The sequence below is a fragment of the Salvelinus fontinalis genome, chromosome 37, assembly GCF_029448725.1.
Source record: "Salvelinus fontinalis isolate EN_2023a chromosome 37, ASM2944872v1, whole genome shotgun sequence".
Lineage (NCBI taxonomy): Eukaryota > Metazoa > Chordata > Actinopteri > Salmoniformes > Salmonidae > Salvelinus > Salvelinus fontinalis.
The window spans coordinates 8,580,926-8,601,571 of record NC_074701.1 but is presented as its reverse complement, the minus strand read 5'-3'; the positions used below and the strand labels follow the sequence as shown (position 1 = coordinate 8,601,571).

At 41.9% G+C, this 20,646-nt stretch overlaps 1 protein-coding gene across 2 annotated transcripts in view; it reads left to right on the top strand.

Moving 5' to 3' along the window:
• LOC129836069 (prominin-1-A-like) overlaps nucleotides 1-8,292 on the top strand; it is a 31,520-nt gene extending 23,228 nt beyond the window's left edge. For both annotated transcript variants that reach the window (XM_055901828.1, XM_055901827.1), the window contains exons 9-24: nucleotides 1,463-1,537; nucleotides 2,218-2,281; nucleotides 3,265-3,421; nucleotides 3,524-3,676; nucleotides 3,777-3,900; nucleotides 4,022-4,110; nucleotides 4,244-4,328; nucleotides 4,890-5,033; nucleotides 5,130-5,198; nucleotides 5,317-5,403; nucleotides 5,602-5,655; nucleotides 5,782-5,862; nucleotides 6,277-6,345; nucleotides 6,593-6,682; nucleotides 6,792-6,904; nucleotides 7,182-8,292. In XM_055901828.1, coding sequence (XP_055757803.1) covers nucleotides 1,463-1,537; nucleotides 2,218-2,281; nucleotides 3,265-3,421; nucleotides 3,524-3,676; nucleotides 3,777-3,900; nucleotides 4,022-4,110; nucleotides 4,244-4,328; nucleotides 4,890-5,033; nucleotides 5,130-5,198; nucleotides 5,317-5,403; nucleotides 5,602-5,655; nucleotides 5,782-5,862; nucleotides 6,277-6,345; nucleotides 6,593-6,682; nucleotides 6,792-6,904; nucleotides 7,182-7,233 — 1,506 coding nt within the window. In that variant the 3' untranslated portion in view covers nucleotides 7,234-8,292. The remainder of the gene's footprint in view (nucleotides 1-1,462; nucleotides 1,538-2,217; nucleotides 2,282-3,264; nucleotides 3,422-3,523; nucleotides 3,677-3,776; nucleotides 3,901-4,021; nucleotides 4,111-4,243; nucleotides 4,329-4,889; nucleotides 5,034-5,129; nucleotides 5,199-5,316; nucleotides 5,404-5,601; nucleotides 5,656-5,781; nucleotides 5,863-6,276; nucleotides 6,346-6,592; nucleotides 6,683-6,791; nucleotides 6,905-7,181) is intronic.
• The last annotated feature ends 12,354 nt before the right edge of the window (nucleotides 8,293-20,646 follow it).

The window sequence follows — 20,646 nt, the reverse complement described above, 5'->3', positions numbered from 1 at the left end:
CAGGCCTTTTGTTAAACACAATCAACCTCTTGTGTGTTCCTGGTAACGTGTGTGTGTGGTTTTGGACAGTTTGTGGTGTGTGGAGATGGACTGTGTTTTGAGGAAATTGCCTTGCAACAGGAGGAACACATTGCTGGGTTAATGAGATTGATACGACACAGGCAAATGAGTAGAATTGACTCATGGTGTTATCTTTCGATGTCAGGTTTCAGGTTGTAAGCTGACCTGACTTGTCCTTTCTTCCTCCTCCTACTCCCTCTGACGCACTCTCTCCTCTCCTCCCCCCTCTCAAACAGGCTACCACAAATGAAGGCTTGGGTTTCAGGAAAATTACAGCTCATAATGCATGCTCACATGCACACACACCTTGTCAGTGACACAAGACGAAACCAGACATTTCTGTCTGTTAGCAGTTGATGTTACTCTAAAATAACACAGACCCTTAAGCATATCAGGGGGAGAAAAATTGGTTTATTCGAAGAGGAGGACAAATCGTAGATGTTATGCTGAGAGGTAGATGTTCATTCTCCCCTGTCCTCAGTGATTCTCTCCACAGAACAAAGGGACAGGATGTCATTTTATAACCCAGCCCTAGCCTGTGGTTGACCAATTAGAATTCCTTGCAATAAAACTGTGCCAATGGCCAAGTAACAAGTATCCTATTTCAGGCTCAATGTATAAACAATTTGGACCAATGAGAACTTGCCATGTAGCTATGAGTCCCGGACTGAAATTCCTCCCATGTCTCTGACCCATTGATCTTTAATCCCTATTACAGAAAAAAAACACTATTTCCATTAATCGTTAGTACTCTAATGACTTTTAGTCCTCTTGACCTTTGGTACTCTATTGACCTCTCATCCTCTACGTTGTGTATTTATCTTCTAAATACCTGTCCAACAAAAGGCCTGAATAGTTCCATATAAATGTTGTTTTTAGACATCCGTTTATTTTATCATAGACACAATGCAGTATTTCATTCATCCCGATCACTGATCTACTTCGATAACAAGCATCATTTTAAGATGTGATGATCTAGTTTCGTTTGGTGGAGTTTAAACACTTGATCGATGTATATAGCATAGAAGGGTGTAATTGTCTTTAGGACAGCTGTTTTTAGTCAAGACCTTCGTGTTTTTAACGTAATAGGTCATTGTTGTACCGTATGTTGGGTTTATGGTTTTGTTTAATGTTGTGTTAGTGTATGTAAGTTGTTTTGTCTGAAACATTGTTCCCCCTGCTGCTATTGGACCAGGTCTCTCTTGGAAAAGAGATGGTATCTCAATGAGAAAAACCTGGATAAATAAAGATAAGGCAGGCAACGTCAGCATAGTTGATAGTTCTGGCTTTGCTGCCCCCTTCTGCCAAAGCATAATAATGACATTTACTGCAAAGAAGTCATTGAAGATTATGAGCAGTTTGCAATCTAAAGTGTGTGTGTATGTGTGTGTGTGTTCCACAGGTACCCAGTCTGAGTGAGCTGCAGTCGGCTGTTAATAACGTCACCAAGGCTGATCTAAACTCTAAAGTGAAAGAGGTGAGTCTGTCTGGACTAAATAGACACATTTTTGAAGACTATGCATTTGGATAGTTCCATATGGGCTACGGAAGCGAAGACTATCAATTAACTAGTTGGTTTTATATGCAACATATGTTCAATGTCCAAATGAGGTGTTTTGTGGCATATCATGCAAAGTAATCATATACAACGGCACCTTTCTTGTGTCAGTATTGCGTACTGTATGCCATTGTGGGAAACATGAGTAGAAATAGGTCAGGTCAGTCGGTCAGTGACCACAGATAATGTATCTCAGATTCATAATCAATGGGAATACCTCTTTTGTAAGTACCTCTGCATGGAAGACAGTGAGTTAGTGTGTGTGTGTGTGTGTGCTTGAAGAATGTCACCAGAGAGGATGGCTGCTGTTTTAAGGGTTCCTACACAATTGGGCTATTTTGTATGTTTTTTCGCATTTCTTGTAACTTATGGGGGGGGAAATAGACAATGCACTGAGGTTTACACACAGTTGCAATAGATTAGTGAAGTGTTACTGGCATGATACAGTAGTATGCATGGTCCTGTTCTGAGGGGAAAATTGAGATCCATGCTTGTTAGTACATTTTTAATGCAAGTCCTCCATTGACTTCTATGCATCATTTATGCTGGGAAACTCCTTGGAGTGTTACTGAGGATGGTTCTGACTGTGTGTGTGTCAGGGAGAAGACTTCTTTGCCAGTATTCCCCAAAAAGTGACCAACGACACCAAGGACGTGGTACAGAGTGAGTATTTTACCTTCAATGTCACTACTAACTGTTGTAGGACTAAGACACTACTACTACTCTGATTATTATTTGACCCTGCTGGTCATCTATGAACATCTTGAATAACGATCTGGCCTTAATGGCCTTGTACTCTTCTAATCTCTACCTGGCACAGCCAGAAGAGAACTGGGCACCCCTCAGAGCCTGGTTCCTCTCGGTTTTTTCCTAGATTCCTGCCTTTCTAGGGAGATTTTCAGAGCCACCGTGCTTCTACATCTTATGGCAGGCCAGGTCGTTGGGTCAATACGTTTACACAGATCAGACACGGACAGAGTAGGATTAGCTCAGTTTCAAGTGTTTATTAAAATAATAGTTCAAAAGAAAAGGTCTCCCCCATGAGACCCTCTCCGGGATACCGTCCTGTGGGGATAAAAAAAAAAAAAAAACTGAACTCCCTCCTGTTACGTCTCGAACCGTACCCAACTATACGGGAATCCTTTCTTCCCCCAGTCTCTCTCCTGTGTGCTGCCCTTCTGGAAGCTTTATGGGACTCGTACGGCTGGTGAGAAATCAGCCCTTGATTACTCACCAACCCAAATTAGCCCCAATTAGCCCTGGCCGGCGAGCCCGTCGAGACCTGGCACGTCCAGCAGAGGGAGCCATCGCCTCGTGATTTATCCTCCGTCTGTCACAAGACGTCGACGAGTCTCCCCCTGGTGGCTGACCTGCTGTACGCCACAATCTGCATTGTGTGCTGCTCTGGGTTTTAGGCTGTGTTTCTGTATAAGCACTTTGTGGAATCTGCTGGCGTAAAAATTGCTTTATAAATCAATTAGATTCAGTTAAACCTCTGCCTTGTGTAGGTCATTATGCACACCCACACTATCAAGAGTCTATGTCTACTAGCCTTATAGCCACATCTTATGCTTTAACCTTACCTAAATACCTTTAAAACTGACCTTGGATCAGTGTCTAGAGGTATATTCATCCTTCTCCCTCAGATGTGAAGCAGCAGCTTGAAGGCATCAAGAGACAAATCTCTGAGGTGAAGGGAAACATCCCGGTCTCTGCCCTCAGAAACATCTCAGACACACTGGGAGAGGCTCAGAGATACATCGGCATGTACTCACAACAGTCAGAGAGGGTAGAGATGACCAGGTAATGAACACACATACACCCACACACACACACACACACACACACACTGACCTGACAGGACTGGACAGATAAGGTAAAGATCCTCTGTTTTTGTCTCTCTAGGTGGGGTGTGTGTATTATCCTGAGCTGTTTAGTTCTCCTGGTTGTAGTGTGTAACCTCCTGGGTCTGTTTTTGGGTCCGGTTGGGCTGAGCCCAAAGGACGAGCCAACAGAACGATCCAGCACCGCAGACTGTGGAGGAACCTTCCTCATGGCGTATGTACTGTCACTGTGTGTGTGTGTGTGTGTGTGAGCATCGGCATAAGTGACGCTCGTGCCCTTAACCAAAGTGATCTCAACGTATTTGTGTGTGTAGGGGTGCAGGGCTAAGTTTCCTGCTTTCCTGGCTCTTCATGCTGGTGGTGTTAGTACTGTTTATACTGGGAGGAAATGTCTACACACTGATCTGCCAGCCCTGGCGCAGTGGACAGCTACTACAGGTACACAAACACACTCACACGCCTACTCACACTCACACGCCTACACACACGCATACATCCACACACACACACAATAGATTCATTGACTCACTGATTGATTGTGTGTCTCCCCCCTCCCCAGTTTGCTGACACTCCGGGCCTGATACATGGCTTCAATTTAGGAAAGACACTGGGTCTGAAGAGCAACCTGACACTCACTGAAGTATACAAGTATGTAGAAACATTATAAAGGGTTATACAAATTAAAATATCTGCTTTCTGGTTATTATAAGTCACTCGAAATGTCATGTTGTTTTTGTTCTGCTATTGTGCAATGTAACGATGTATTGTTGTGTGTTTGTAGTGATTGTGAAAAGAACAGGCCTCTATGGACAACACTCCATCTGTATGATCTCATAGACCTCAATGCTTTGCTCAACGTGTCCAAAGTACGACTGTCACAATACGATTTCTATTGTTTCTACTGTGTCACATATGGTTCCTACTCTGTCACGTATGGTTTCTACTGTTTCTATTCTGTCACGTATAGTTCCTACTGATTCTACTCTGTCACGTATGGTTCCTACTGATTCTACTCTGTCACGTATGGTTCCTACTGATTCTCCTCTGTCACGAATGGTTTCTACTATTTCTATTCTGTCACGTATGGTTCCTACTGATTCTACTCTGTCACGTATGGTTCCTACTGATTCTCCTCTGTCACGTATGGTTCCTACTGATTCTCCTCTGTCACGTATGGTTCCTACTGTTTCTACTCTGTCACGTATGGTTTCTACTCGATCACATATGGTTTAAACTTTTTCTATTACCATATACTGTCTATTGATGATCACTGGGAATCACTTTACATGGGGATTTAATTCCCAAATGAATCATCTTATGTTTCCCACTTCCAAATTGGTGTAAAGGCCATATTTTAAACCATCTGCTCTCCTAGGACAATTTTTCCTCTAGTCCTTCTAATTATGTGTTGACCTCTCCCCTCCCAGTACACAGAAGAGATTCAGCAGCACTTTAATAATAATGAGATCAAACTGTCTACCATCACCCTGCTCACCCATGAGATACGCAAACAGCTACACAGCTTCTCTGACAAGGCCCTTGATGTCGACTTCAGCTCTGTCACACAGCAGGTACAAAGTGTGTTGCGCATCTGTGTGACCTTTGGTCTCATAGTTTGTATCGAATTTGAGTATATATCATGTAACTGTTTCTGCATCTGTTTTTAGATCAACAATATTTCCAGCATTAATCTGGATGAAACAGCAGACAGTCTAGACCAACTAGCTTCTGTTCAAGTGAGTAGTAAAACCCACTCAGTCATCATCGGATAATGTGATCCTCAGTGTGGACTGTGCATATGGACATTTGTAGAAAGACACTAAATGGGAAGCATGTCCCGCCGTCTCCCTCCAGACCGGTGTTAAATTAGAGCTGACACAGGAGGCTACAGACCTGAGAGCGATCCAGTTCTACGTGAACACTGCCGTCATCCCACAACTGGTACGTCCGACCGGCCTTGCGCTGTCGTTTTCTGCTCTGGACAACGTCGGCTAAATGTCCCATGCGTGTGGTTGTACTAAATGTACAGCTATCCAAACTCTCTATGACTATTTCGTCAATTTCGTCAGAGGTCATTCATTCAGAGCAGAGTCATGTTGTGTACACATGTAGATATAGTGTCTGCCTTTTGTGTTTCAGACTCATTTGAACTCCACCATAGATGCCCTCGGTGTCATAGCGTCACATATCAACGTGAGTATGCGGCCGAATGTTCCCGAAAGCATGAGCAGCGAGTGTTCTTTCATGAGACCCCGTCCCAATGTAGCTGTGCAACGCGCGCTCATCCCTTCTCTCTTTCTCTCTCCCTCTCTCCCTTAGCGCACAGTAGGAGATCTGTTGAGTGAAGTGGGAACAGCTCAAGACTTCCTCGACACTAACACTTCACAGATTGTCACGGCCGTGAGTAGCCACACACAAGCACATCCCGTCACGAAAAAAATACTTTACAACCAGAAAACGACGTCATAGTGACGTCATATGCCACATTTACCGCACTGGGTTTTATTTTCTAGAAAGATCAACCATTTAATCTGGTTCATGACTTTGTGTTCTGTACAGTGAAGAGGGAGAGATGAGTTCTGATGAGTGTGACAAGCACAGCTCTCTGTCTGACTTATCCTGTAGCACCACAGCCATTACTCACATCTTAGCTCACAAGGCCCACTTCACATAGTTACAGCGAAGTCCCCCTGATTCTCTGCTGCAAAGCTCCACTGACTCTCATGACTTCTGAGTGTATCGAATTTACACATCTCTCTCTCCCTCTCTCTGTCTCTCCGTCTCTATGTCTCTCTCTGTCACTCTCTGTCTCAGGAGAGTAGGGCGTTCCTAGACTGTCAGATGGGGTACTTCACGGCGTACGCTGACTGGGCTAATTTCACGGTGTGTTCACTTAGTGTACTACTGTTACTGTGTCACTGCATTATTTACCGTGTGTGTGTTTGTTTGGTTTAATTTTAGGTTCCTATATTTGTGTGTGTGGTTTAGCCTCAACCATACGTGTAAGAAGGTGTGGTTGTGGTTGATCATCTTCGGTTGACACGGCCTGGGTTTTAGGCTGGGTATATAAAATACAATTGACTGATACATTTGATTGACACTTCTGTGTGTGTGTGTGTGTGTCTCGTAGATCACTCAACAGGTTGGTCTCTGTGGCCCAGTGGCAGAAGCTATGGACTCAGCTGAGGTTATAGTCTGCTCAAACATGGTGCAATCTCTGGTGAGAATACTATTACAGAGACAGAGACAGAGAGAGAGAGAGAGAGAGAGAGAGAGAGATATTCACTGTGCTAATCTAACATTGTTTATTAACCTAAATGTTTGTCCAGAACGCATTCTGGTTCAGTCTGGGCTGGTGTACGATCTTCCTGGTCCCCAGCATCATCTTCTCCATCAGTCTGGCCAAGTTCTACAGGAGGATGAAGCACAGCGATATCTACGAGTGAGTAGCTAAGATATTTACACACATGCATCCGATGATTGTACTTAGGTACTGGGTGGGCCCCATATCCCCCCCCCCCCGCCTCATATCAACTTATCTTCTTATTCAATAGGACATAAAAAGGCTGAACCGATCCTTTGTCAGTACTACTACTGCGAGACTCTTTGTGAATACGGGCCCAGGACACTATGAGTGATTGAAACGTTGTTGTGATAAAGGTGGTGTGGGACCAAGATACAAACTCTTTTTTTTTCTTGTTTCATCTTTCTCCCCACAGCAACCACATAGCCATGAACATCATCCCCCGAGCTCAAATCCAACCCTACTGAGCTGAGGGAAAAAGGACTGGCCAGGACTGTTACTGCCCTCAGGGACTACAACCATGACCCTGTCACAACTCCCTGACAGAGGATCACGGAGCATTTCAGACAGAACTCTGTCACCTAAATAAGAATTTGTTCTTAACTGACTTGCCTAGTTAAATAAATGTTAAATAAATAAATAAAGAAACCTTCATAGAAATCAAATGATTGTCACTAACAGGACTCTGGCACCCCTACCTAAAACTACTACATGGGAACATTCAAAACAGGACTGAACACAATCACATGGTGTATTTCAATAAGGAAGTGGTACTCTCCCTCATTGATGGACTGAAATGGAGGAGCGATCTCACACTCACTTAATGGAGAGAGGAATTGTTTTCTGGAGACGGCATGTGAGCCACACATGCGCCTCATATTTCCATGCTGTGTGTCAGCAATTAAAGGCCACATTCTCAATGTCTGCAGTACACAGACAGACAGACAGACAGACAGACAGACAGACAGACAGACAGACATCCTCCCTCCCTCCCTCCCTCCCTCCCTCCCTCTCAGGAGTGTTGCAGGATAAAATGCAATCTACATAAACTCAACATTTCCCAAATGTGGTTCATGATATCTAATGGATTGACTGTATGTATATAACGTATGTTTTCAACCAGTATTTTTGGTTTGAATGTACCATAAAGAACATCACTGGTATTTTTTATATTTTAAAGGATTTCGTGATGGGAAATGGGACTAACCCTGCTAGTACCACCTGGATAATGTTATATTGGATATAATGATACAGTATATATGAAATCAAATAGGGTAGGTATTTAATATAATGTTTATGATCATTTCTTTGGGAGGTTTTTATTTTTTATTTAAATTTTTTAACATTTTTAAAAATTAACTATACTGACTGAAATATGTGATTCCGCGATGATAAAATGTTGTGCCAAATAATGAGTAGGATGTTTATGTTACGAAGCACTTTATTAGGTCTGTTTATATATTTCCATTTTTATTTTTTTAGCATTGTGCAAATTACTGTAATTAAAGATTTGCTACTGATAGAGATGACTGTGTGTCAGCTAATTCTTTCTCAAATGTGTCACTGTTTTAGTACTTTGTACTATAGCATGTTTCTGATAGAATAGCATCAACGGCCAACAGAAACGAGTTCTGCATTAGATTATTGTTTACAGGATGCGGTCTAAAAATGGAACAAATCAATCGATGCGTGTAGTTTTACTGCACAGATGCACCTGAATCAGTGAACACAGCCTCTCAGCATCACAATGGGGGAGAGAGGGAGGTGGGGGATGGAAGCATGGATATCAGGGTTGGAATTGGAACCCAAATGACGGATCTGCGGTTTTCTAGCCTCTTGGAGCAGCCTTGCTCTCTCTCACCATCAGTCCTTCTCTCTCTCCACAGCAGGATTGTCTAACACAGAGATAAGAGTCCCCATTGTCTTCAGGCTGTTGGCATCACTCCAAGGGCTCCTCGACTGAGAGTGCAGACTACAATCTGACGCGAGACAATGAGTGGGTGCCGGTCCTCTGTGCATCTCCCTTCCCTCACACCATTCTCTCCCTTCTCATTTACATTACATTTACATTTACATTACATTTAAGTCATTTAGCAGACGCTCTTATCCAGAGCGACTTACAAATTGGTGCATTCACCTTATGATATCCAGTGGAACAACCACTTTACAATAGTGCATCTAACTCTTTTAAGGGGGGGGGAGGGGGGTTAGAAGGATTACTTTATCCTATCCTAGGTATTCCTTAAAGAGGTGGGGTTTCAGGTGTCTCCGGAAGGTGGTGATTGACTCCGCTGACCTGGCGTCGTGAGGGAGTTTGTTCCACCATTGGGGTGCCAGAGCAGCGAACAGTTTTGACTGGGCTGAGCGGGAACTGTACTTCCTCAGAGGTAGGGAGGTGAGCAGGCCAGAGGTGGATGAACGCAGTGCCCTTGTTTGGGTGTAGGGCCTGATCAGAGCCTGAAGGTACGGAGGTGCCGTTCCCCTCACAGCTCCGTAGGCAAGCACCATGGTCTTGTAGCGGAGGCGAGCTTCAACTGGAAGCCAGTGGAGAGAGCGGAGGAGCGGGGTGACGTGAGAGAACTTGGGAAAGTTGAACACCAGACGGGCTGCGGCGTTCTGAATGAGTTGTAGGGGTTTAATGGCACAGGCAGGGAGCCCAGCCAACAGCGAGTTGCAGTAATCCAGACGGGAGATGACAAGTGCCTGGATTAGGACCAGCGCCGCTTCCTGCGTGAGGCAGGGTCGTACTCTGCGAATGTTGTAGAGCATGAACCTACAGGAACGGAACGTTCTCCATAGACGCACACACACACACAGTTCCATAGCCATGACAATAAGGAGTGGTGCTGCTCAGCAGACATGGTATGGTCATTGTTCTCATAATTAGCATACAGGAGAAACACAACGTTTAACCCAACTGCACAGGTTCACACACAAGGCTGTGTGGAGCTATAAAGAGATTTGGTCATTGCTGGGCTATGGCCATATTGAGGTTAAAATCCAAAGTTATGGGAGCAGTGGCTCATGTGTCTTGAATGTAACTCTAGTAAATGTAGTATTTCCTCCATTTCTGTGATTGGTCTGTTTGAGCTATCTTGCCAACTACTATAGCACAAACAGTTCTGGTACCAGGCTAGTTTAAACATAGTGTAACAACTATGTTTTTGAAACTCAGAGTGAGTTGGCGATGTCAAGGACCTATCAAACAGAACAACCTGTGGGAGCCATGCCATACGGCGAGGATGACAAACTATTCACAAAACAGAGAAGGTCAAAACAGAAAAGGGCACTTCTCACAGTGACACATACTGAGCACATTCCAGATAGACAAATGCTAAGTCCTGCGTAGAATATCAGATCTTTACCATCTTTACCACATCACTATGTTATAATGATCGTGTAAACTTTGCAAGCTTGCACATCATATGGTTATCTGGAACGCACCCAATGACACAACTACTGTAGTTAGCCTGGGTACCTGACTGTTTCTGCTGTTAGAAACACCACATTTTGTTGCCTTGGCAAGACAACGACCAGTTAGCGTAAGTCAGAAATAGCCTGATAAAATACTATACAATCCAATCAAACAGTTTACTCCAAAATAGCAAACATACACAAACAGAGACCATGTTGAAGTTGTAACTTTGATTTAATAACACCCGTATGTTGCATTCATTCGTAAATACCCAAACATTTTGTATCTGTGTGGCTGAAAATTAAACACTGCAGGACAGTTTTCAGAACTGATCGGGGAAAAAACATTTTGATAACAGGCAATACAAATGGGGAACTCCGCCTGTCAAAATGGCAAATAAACAAAGACTTCCTTTTAAGAGCACAATCACCTGGAGCGGCAGGTATCCTAGTGGTTAGAGCGTTGGGCCAGTAACCGAAAGGTTGCTGAATTGAATCCCCGAGCTGACAAGGTCAAAATCTGTTGTTCTGCCCCTGAACAAGGCAGTCAACCTACTGTTCCCCCGGTAGGTCGTCATTGAAAATAAGAACTTGTTCTTAACTGACTTTCCTAGTTAAATAAAGGTTCAATTTAAAAACATGTCTGGATTGAAGAGTAGGATACTAGGCAATGGGATTTTCTGTTATTGTCATGTTCTAAAGCTTTACACATCCATTCAAGCCATTGAGCCATCTAATCCTACTGGTTTCAGTTTCATTCTGGCACAAGCTTCACTTCTCGATCAGTCAATGGCCAGAGAGAATATACACAGTCTGTGATTAAAAGGTAATGAAAATCAAGAGACATTTTGGCCCTCCAGGACCTAGGACATACTCATCATATGCACCGTGAAACATCAAGCAGAACGTTGTCACAGCATCTCATGGGTCCTATCCTGCGTCCCGATTCTCAACCCTTTTCGCTCTAGTATGCACTCCCCCAAATGGATTTAAAAGCATAGGATTGGTGTAATAACCCGTGCTTACACTAGCCCTATGCTGTTTAATCTATGTGGGGTATTTCCTTGAACAACTTAAAGGAAAAGGATGGAGAATTTGGGCACAGAACAAATTCATCTTTGGCTCTCAGAGCAGGCGACCAGTTTTTCCTGGCCGAGTCGTGTGATCAGGAAAAGCTCATCGCCCCGTCTCACACACCATCCCATGGTCCTGACTGCTGTATCTATAGCGGTGGTGGTGACGGCATTAGAGCAGATATGTGTGAGGGTCAGCAGCTCTCTGAAGGAACTCAGTCTGTCCGGTAGCATTCTGGAGTCTCACTGTGTCTGCTTCAGCAGGACACATTTGGTGAGCGCCACATTCAGTCGGTTAGGCTGTATTACCAATTTACAGGATATAGTGCCTACAGAAAGTTTTAACACCCCTTGACTTTTTCCACATTTTGTTGTATTACAGCCTGAATTTAAAATGGATTGAATAGAGATTTTGTGTTACTGGCCCACACACAACCTATAAAGTCAAAGTGAAATTATGTTTTTTGGCATTTTTTACAAATTCATATTTAAAACAAATCTGAAATGTCTTGTGTCAATAAGTATTCAATTCCTTTGTTCTGACAAGCCTAAATACGTTCAGGAGTAAAAATGTGCTTACCAAGTCACATAGTAAGTTGCATGGACTCACTGTGTGCAATAAACTGTGTGCAATAATAGTGTTTAACATGATTTTTGAATGACTACCTCATCTCTATGCACACATACAGATAGTTGTTACCGTCCCTCAGTAGAGCAGTGAATTTTAAACACAGATTCAACCACAAAGACCAGGGAGGTTTTCAAATGCCTTGCAAAGGGCACTTAATCGTTTTTTTTTTTTTTTAAAGCAGACACTGAATATCCCTTTGAGCATGGTGAAGTTACTAATTACATTTTGGATGGTGTATCCATATACCCAGTCACTACAAAGATACAGGCGTCCTTCCTAACTCAGTTGGGGAAAGGAAGGAAATCGCTCAGGGATTTCACCATGATTTCACCAAGAGTGAAAACAGTTACAGAGATGAATGGCTGTGATAGGTGAAAATGAGGATGGATCAACAATACTAACCTGCATGACAGTGAAAAGAAGGAAGCCTGTACAAAGTAAAAAATATTCCAAGACATGGATCCTGTTGCAATAAGGCACTAAAGTAAAACTGGATTTTTTTGGGGGCAAAACATGAACTATTGGTCCTGAATACAAAGCGTTATGTTTGGGGAAAATCCAACACGACACGTCACTGAGTACCACTAGTCATATTGTCAAGCATGATGGTGGATGCATCATGTTATGGGTATGCTTGTCATCGGCAAGGACTAGGGAGTTTAGGATTAAAAGAAACGGAATAGAGCTAAGCACAGGCAAAATCCTAGAGAAAAGCCTGGTTCAGTCTGCTTTCCAGGAGACAAATTCACCTTTCTGCAGGGCATCAACCTAAATCAGTGGTTCCCAAACTGTGGGGCAAGGGGTGCGAGGGGTCGGCAGGGGGAGCTATTTACAACTTGTTTGAAATGTCAACATCAACTAGTCCATGTCAGCTAATGTTTTTTAGCCCATAGATTATGTTGTAATGTTTGAGTCCCTCAAATATCACACAAATACACATTAGACATGGCAAAATGTATAGAATTGCAAGAAAATAAGCTTTAAAAACAGCAAAATATTCTCTGCATCTCATGACAACATTTTAAGAATGGCAGGAAATAAGTTTTAAACCTAAAAGAGGGGTGTGAATAGTGCTTGTGCTCATAGAAATAGATGTGGCATGCACATGTGCGGGATGTTGTCCAATGTTCAAAAGGGGGCCTGATTGAAAAAGATTGGGAACCCCTGACCTAAAACACAAATATACACTGGAGTTGCTTACCAAGACGACATTGCATGTTACTGAGCGGCCTAGTTAAAGTTCACTTATATCGGCTTGAAAATCTACGGCAAGACTTGAAAATGGCTGTCGAGCAATGATCAACAACCAACTTGACAGAGTTTGAAGAATTTTTTAAAGAATAACGTGCAACTTTTGTACAATCCACGTTTTCGAAAGCTCTTAGGTTGTGTCTACACGTTACACTTACATGCGACTTCTAATAGCAGAATACGAAGCTCGCATTGAAAAGACTGGTATAGAGGCACAAAAGTATTTTAGTGGTCTGATAGTGTTCAGATCTGTGCGCGGATTTCTCCTCAGTCTGGATGCAATCAGGCTACCGAAAGTGCATACAGTGGGCAACGTCATCAGCACTCCTCCCACGTCTCTAGAAAACGAGAGGCACCTTTGCATTATAACGTTGGAGGACATACGTTCCTAGCATGTGGGGAATGTGTTTGCTGGCCTCAAATGCTAGCCAGCTAGCTAATATTTAGAATAAAAAATGTGTTTGGCTAGAGTTATGCTAACTTGTTTGCAATCCCTTTAGCGTTGCTGGCTAGCTTGTTGGCTAACTAGAGGTTAGCTGGCTACTTACATTAGCTACTACCATCAGTTGTTTTATTATCATATTCTGCCTATTCCACCGTTTGTACAATGCATACTGTCATTTGACTATAGCACGGGAATGGACACAATGTGGACATGGTGGACAAATGTAAATGTAGACAGGTGAGGTGTTCAGAACTCCATTCTCAGAATACAAAAGCTGCATAACTGTCAAGTCTCGACATGGCCTTAGAGACTTACCCAGAAAGAGACTCACAGCTGTAATCGCTGCCAAAGGTTATTTTAACATGCATTGATGTAGGAGTGTCAATACTTATGCAAATTAGATATTTCTGTATTTCATTTAATACATTTGCAAAAATGTCTAAAAACATGATATCTTTGACATTGTGGGATATTGTGTACATGGGTAAGAAAGAAAACAATATATTTAATCCATTTTGAAATCTTTGCTGTAACTACAAAATGTGGAATAAGTCAAGGGTATGAATACTTTCTGAAGGCACTGTATTTGAGTGATAATGCCGGAGAAACCGGTGTATGGAGGATATATTGGCACCGGTGTTGTTCGTCTCAGGCGGCAAACCGTGCCAATATATCCTCCAAACACCGGCTTCGAGGGCATTATCACTTTTATACAACGGGTTACCGACATATTCAAATAATGATTGACATTAACATTAAAAACGTTATTTTGATGACTTTCACAAGATCAAGTCCGGACATAACTCTAGGCTTGCTACTCATGCCTGACTGGTGTTCATTCTATCGGTTCGGATGCTTGAGACGCGACCCAGTCGTTCAGTATCTATGGACGCTGCTCAGTCGTTCTTTCTAAATGTTCCATTACCATACTGGCTGGCAACGATCTTATCCCTTGCTTGCTAGCTAGTCAACTACGGCTAATTTACAGTTACGTCAAAAAGTGCAGCCAGAATAACAGCAAAGTAGTTGCATTTGCATTGTTTAAGCTGTTTTCTAGTGATATTTATTTGGAGACATCCATTACAATGAGCGAACGAGGAGTGATTTGCCTGGCATAGAAAATGTGCTCACTCATTTTGCTATGGGACAGTTGGAGATCGAATTTGAATATTTGAAACAATGTTACAAATGTCGGAGAGACAGACATTATTTTTAGACGTATTTTTTTCCCTGATTGTGGGGCAGTTGTATAACAAAAATTTCAAAACTACATGTCTAAACTGTTGCGTGTGAAAACTGAAAAAAGGGGGATGTTTTTGCTTTGTCATTATGGGGTATTGTGTAGATTAATGAGGGGAAAAAATCTATTGTATCCATTTTAGAATAAGGCTGTAACGTAACAAAATGTGGAAAACATCAAGGTGTCTGAATACTTAAACTGTATAATGAAAGCAGTTGATGGGTTACTAAAACAGCTCTACCTATTGATTGGTAAAAACGACTCCTAATCTGCTTTCAGATGTGAAAAGCAGAGAAGTCGAGGAAGAACTCTAAATTTGTCTGACTTGTTAGGGGAGTGTTCAAAACATTTTTGGGGAAAATGTTTTAATGCATTACTAAAACAGCTGTATCGTTAGATCCGTTGCAGATATTTTTTTAATTAAATAGCATAGAAGTAGACGAAGATGTTGTTTTAAACGTAATTTGTTTATATATTTTTTTTTTTACAGAAAATGTTGTTGACGCAGTTACTAAAAAAGCTGTAATTTATCGGAATAAGATTTTTGTTCTGCGTTCAGATTTTAAAAACAAAGTAGTAGAGGAAGAGTTCATATGCTCATTTTTTTGGTCTAAGTTGTTGGCAAAGTGGTCAAAGTAGCTGATTTGTGTCAAAAGTTACATTGTTGCATTTAAAGTGAATGGAATGTTGAAAGTGATGATTTCACAAAATGGGGCCTTTTAGAGTGTTGAGAAAAGCCCATGAAAGTGGATGGAGGAAAAAACGGGCAAAAAGCGTAATAGTTTAAAATAAATCTAAAAGTTGTATACAAGCACACTATTCCAGACTGACCTGCACTGTTTTAAAAAGTTTGAATGCCGCTTCTAGCTTAAACAGTGTAGGAGTGTCCTTCCAAATTAAAAGAAAGAAGAAGGTCTAAGAATTAAAGTGGGGACTGTTGCTTCGCAAGCCTCATTAAAAATGTATATTCTTTCGAGGTGGTTCCACAGCTCTGTTAGCCTGAGTCCCGGATCTGTCTGTACCTCGGGTTACTGCACTGCACAACACATTTAGAGAATCAGTTTAAATTCAAAATCACAGCAAAAGGTATACAAAAAAAGACACATTTTAGAAAACAATAATTTAGGCATTTTAAAACAATGATCTTTATCCATCGTGCTTCATATACAAGGTTTGATCTCCAGACTTTAACCTTTAACCCAGGCATGACAAATAAACAATAAATAGGATGTTCTAGAATAATGACAATGGGAAAGCTCATCTGTCTGTATGTGTGTTTGAACCATGTGGCAGAAGACAGAGGGGGAGAATGCTATCAGAGGGAGAGAAAGAGGAGACAGAGAGCAGAGATGGTGACAAGGAACGCTAACAAAAGAAAGAGAGAATGCCAACAGTGGATAGAAAGAGAGAAAAAATGTTAGGAGGGTCTTACATCTATAATGACATTAGTGTTACTGGGCACATGCAGGGAGACGTGACCTGGTGCAGCGTGCCTAGTCTGTGTGCGTGTGCACGTGGTGTGTGCATGTCTGCATGGTGTGTGTGCACGATATTCCTTTGTGGGGTTGGGGTAGACCCAAACCAAGGGCATAACAGTTATCCCTAATTCAATTACAGGTGCTTGAAGACGGTTAGTCACCTCTACTCTACAGGGAAGTTTGGTAGGAATGTACTAGGTGGGACTGAAGAAAGGTACTAGAGAGAAGGACAGGGGAGAGATTGGAGAGAGGGCTAAGAGGAGAATGGAAATAGAGAGAACGCAGAGAGTGTTTTAAGAAGTAGGAATATTTTATTGTGTTTTATTCATAGGATATCCATCTACCGCTAGAAGAAAATGGGCACAGTTTTTTTACTGAAGAGCTGTATACATTTCTCGAATAATATGTTTCGCCATAGATGTTTTTTCCACTGCTGCTAGAAAAGGTGTCACTATGTCAATGTTATTGTCAAACAGACACGGTTCAGTAAAAGATAGTTTAAGTTGAGCATGACTGTTGACTGATTTTATGAGTAACAAACTAAACCCAGAAGTCCCGTACCAGAGACTAAACCTTTAAACCCCCTAAAGCTACAGGGTTAAAAATATTCAAAACAAATGAAACATTCAACACAGAATCAGGGTCCGATAACTGTATCACAACGGGCTGACAAAGGGCTTTATACAGTAGAACACCTGGGATGATTTGACACAGTTGGCAAAAGCAAAAAAATACAGAACCGGGTTGTGTACAGTTGGCCCAAAATAGAAGATAGCATTTTGAACGACAGGAGGCACTACCTGAACATGAGAATGTTAATTGTAGCTTTAACATTTTCCATTTGAAAACATGTTGTTTTTTGTGCCTACAAGCCACAACAATAAATTAATATTGAGCAAGTTGATGAGAAAAAAATACAAATAAAAAAAGAGGGCAGTTACAGTTTTTTCCAATTGCTAACACACTAAAATGACATGCACAGCGCAATTATTTAAACTGACACACAGAGAGCAAAACCTCTTCTCAAGTCACCAAAAGTCTAAACACATTTTCTACTTTACACACATTTTGCAATTCAAAATGGCACTTTTTAAATGCACTGCACACGGTTCTCTGCATAAGACACAACAATCTGACATAAAGTCACATGTTTGCCATTTCAAAACACTGCCATTCGAAATGACACTACATGAGCTAATTGGCCAATACATGTGCCACCTGGCCAAACACCTCAATGGTTAATTGTTACCACTTCAATCAGGAAGTAAGCACTATGAAAGACCACAGGTGAGCACCTTTTGTTTTACAACAACAATGGAAGCCGTTGCAGAGAGAGGAAGAGGAAGAGGGAGGGTGAGAATGAGAGGAAGAGGGAGGGTGAGAATGTCGCCTGTGTCATCCGAACAGTTAGACTGGAGTACAGGTATGTAACCAACATTTCTTTCACACTATGTAGTACACCCCATGTCATAGTGTATCAGTTGGGTGACACCTGTTTACTTCATGAATGGCTGATGTCATACACTAACTGCACAAATTTCCTGTAGAATTTACTCTACTGTGGGGGAAATATCTTTAGGCTGCATTGTCCAAGCCCTATATTTTAGTTTTTTTGTTTTTTTAAAGGACTGAGAGACACAACCATGGTGGAGGAAGGGCCCAAATGTTCACCGGGGTACAGGAAGCTGCCATTGTAAACTTGGTTTTGGAAAATAATGAAATCAGATTACGAGAAATTAAAAGACAACAAGACAACACCATATTCAACAACATTCAACGAGTCAGTCTGTCCACATTGGCTCGCATTCTCAAGCGAAACCAAATCAGAATGAAACAACTTTATAAGGTGCCGTTTGAGAGAAACTCTCAAAGAAACAAAGAGGTCAGACGAGCATATGTGGATGTAAGTACAATATTGACTGCAGTACACTACACGCAACATGGTTTCCCAGTGTACTGGATAACACCATATTGACTGCTTTTGTTCTTTGTTTTCAGGGAGTACTGGAAATGGATGCTCATGCAATCCCACATGAGTGCATCTTTATAGATGAGGCTGGGTTCAACCTAGCAAAGACCAGAAGAAGGGGGAGAAACGTCATTGGCCACAGAGCCATTCTAGATGTTCCTGGCCAACGTGGTGGGAACATCACAATGTGCGCTGCCATCTCCAATACGCATGGTGTCCTCCACCGTCATGCCAACCTTGGACCATACAACACAGCCCATATTCTCACATTTCTGGACAGACTCCACAACATTCTCATAGCACCAGAGGGTATGAATGATGCAGATCATCAAAGAACCCGGTACGTTGTAGTATGGGACAACGTGAGCTTTCATCGTGCAGCCACAGTCCAAAACTGGTTTGCTGACCACCCACCATTTCTCGTGCAATACCTCCCACCATACTCACCATTTCTGAACCATAGAAGAGTTATTTCCGGCGGTGGAAGGTATACGACCGGCAGCCCTTTGTGCGCATGCCTCTTGTGCAGGCTATGGAAAAGGCATGTGATGAGATTGATGTGGGTGCGATTCAGGGATGGATAAGGCACTCAAGGCGTTTCTTCCCTCGATGTCTGGCAAGGGAAGATATTGCCTGTGATGTGGACGAGGCGTTGTGGCCAGACCCAGCTGTGCGGAAAGATGCTGCCTAAAAAAATTTTTTAAATATTTTTTTTCTGCACATTTTTTCTGCAATCTTCTTTTTCAGTTTACTGTTTTTTTTTGTGAGCATATTTTTTTTCAGTCCAATGTAAATATATCTGCTGTGCATATGTTGCACTGACTTGTTTGGTAAAAAAAAAAATTGTTTCAACTGCATGTGTGTGTATCTGCAAATATTTCTGTGCATCTGAAGAATTTTCTACAATTTGAACTATTTTAGTATTATGGCAAAGCATACTAAAGATGAGAGTGCTTTTCATTATGCCCAACAGTGTGTAGTTGGTTTGACAAAAATTTGGTAATATGAATGAAGTGTGTGCCATTTCGTGCAAACGTTTGATTTTGATAATGCTATATGTATTTTGGTTGCAGCGCTTCATTTTGCAGGATATATGAGGTATTTTGCAGTTTGGGTGTGTGGTTTTGTGAATTGTGTTAAGTATTTTGATAAAACCAGCCTAGTTTGCAAAATTATGTTTTAGCAATTGGGAAAAACCTTAATGTGTTTCATCCACACTACAGACAAGAATGGTAGCTCTGTGACATGCACATATAATAACATCAATACATACACTGAGTATACCAAACATTAGGAACACCTTCCTGATATTGAGTTGCACACCCCGCTTAGACCTCAGAACAACATCAATTCGTCGGGGCATGGACTCTACAAGGTGTCGAAAGCGTTCCACCTTGATGCTGGCCCACGCTGACTCCAATGCTTCCCACAGTTGTGTCAAGTTGGCTGGAAGTGCACGAGGAGGTGTGGTATATGGAGGTGTGGTACACAAACCCCAGAGGTGCCTTATTGCTATTATAAACTGGTTATCAATGTAATTAGAGCAGTAAAAATAAATGTTTTGTCACACCCGTGGTATACGGTCTGATATACCATGGCTGTCAGCCAATCAGCATTCAGGGCTCGAACCACCCAGTTTATAATAGACTTAAATCGAAAGAACATTAATAGCCTATCAAATGCAAGACAGCATTCTACTCGGTGTGCATTCCTGATCACACAATAATACTTGAATAACACCACGTGTATATACGCATTTTAAAATACAAAATGAAAGTCAAAGAGAGGTATGTACAATGGTAAGATTTAGTAGTCATTTAATAACCTGGAATAACTTTAAAGTGATATTTTGTTCGGAATGTACGCTGTCAGCTATGGCCATTAATCTGCCTATGATTGACAACAGCACATAAACTCATAAAGCCTGCCTAAAGGAGAAACATTTGTTTTGTTGACCGACTTAGTTGTTCGGGCACAGCCCTGCTCCAGTGTATATGAAGCACTGAAGAGATGTGAGTTTAATGTTGTTCAATAGCCAACCAATCTCAATCTAACAACCCACTACCACACACCAATCAACAGAAATGTCAATACTGGTATCAATAGTTCAGCTATTTTTACTCATATGCTTTGGCTGTAGCCAAGCTAACTGCACATCAAGTAGAGTAAAATGAAGATATCTCCCCAACCAAGTAAGGCTGGGAATGTCCAAAGTAGAGCTCTTCTATTCTGTATAGAGCAGAAAGAGACCGTGTGTGTGTGTGTGTGTGTGTGTGTGTGTGTGTGTGTGTGTGTGTTTAGGGTATGGCAGGATAAGGGTTGACAGGTTGTGGGAGAGTCAGACGGGGGTTTTGTGGTGAGAGTCAAGTGTGTGTGTTC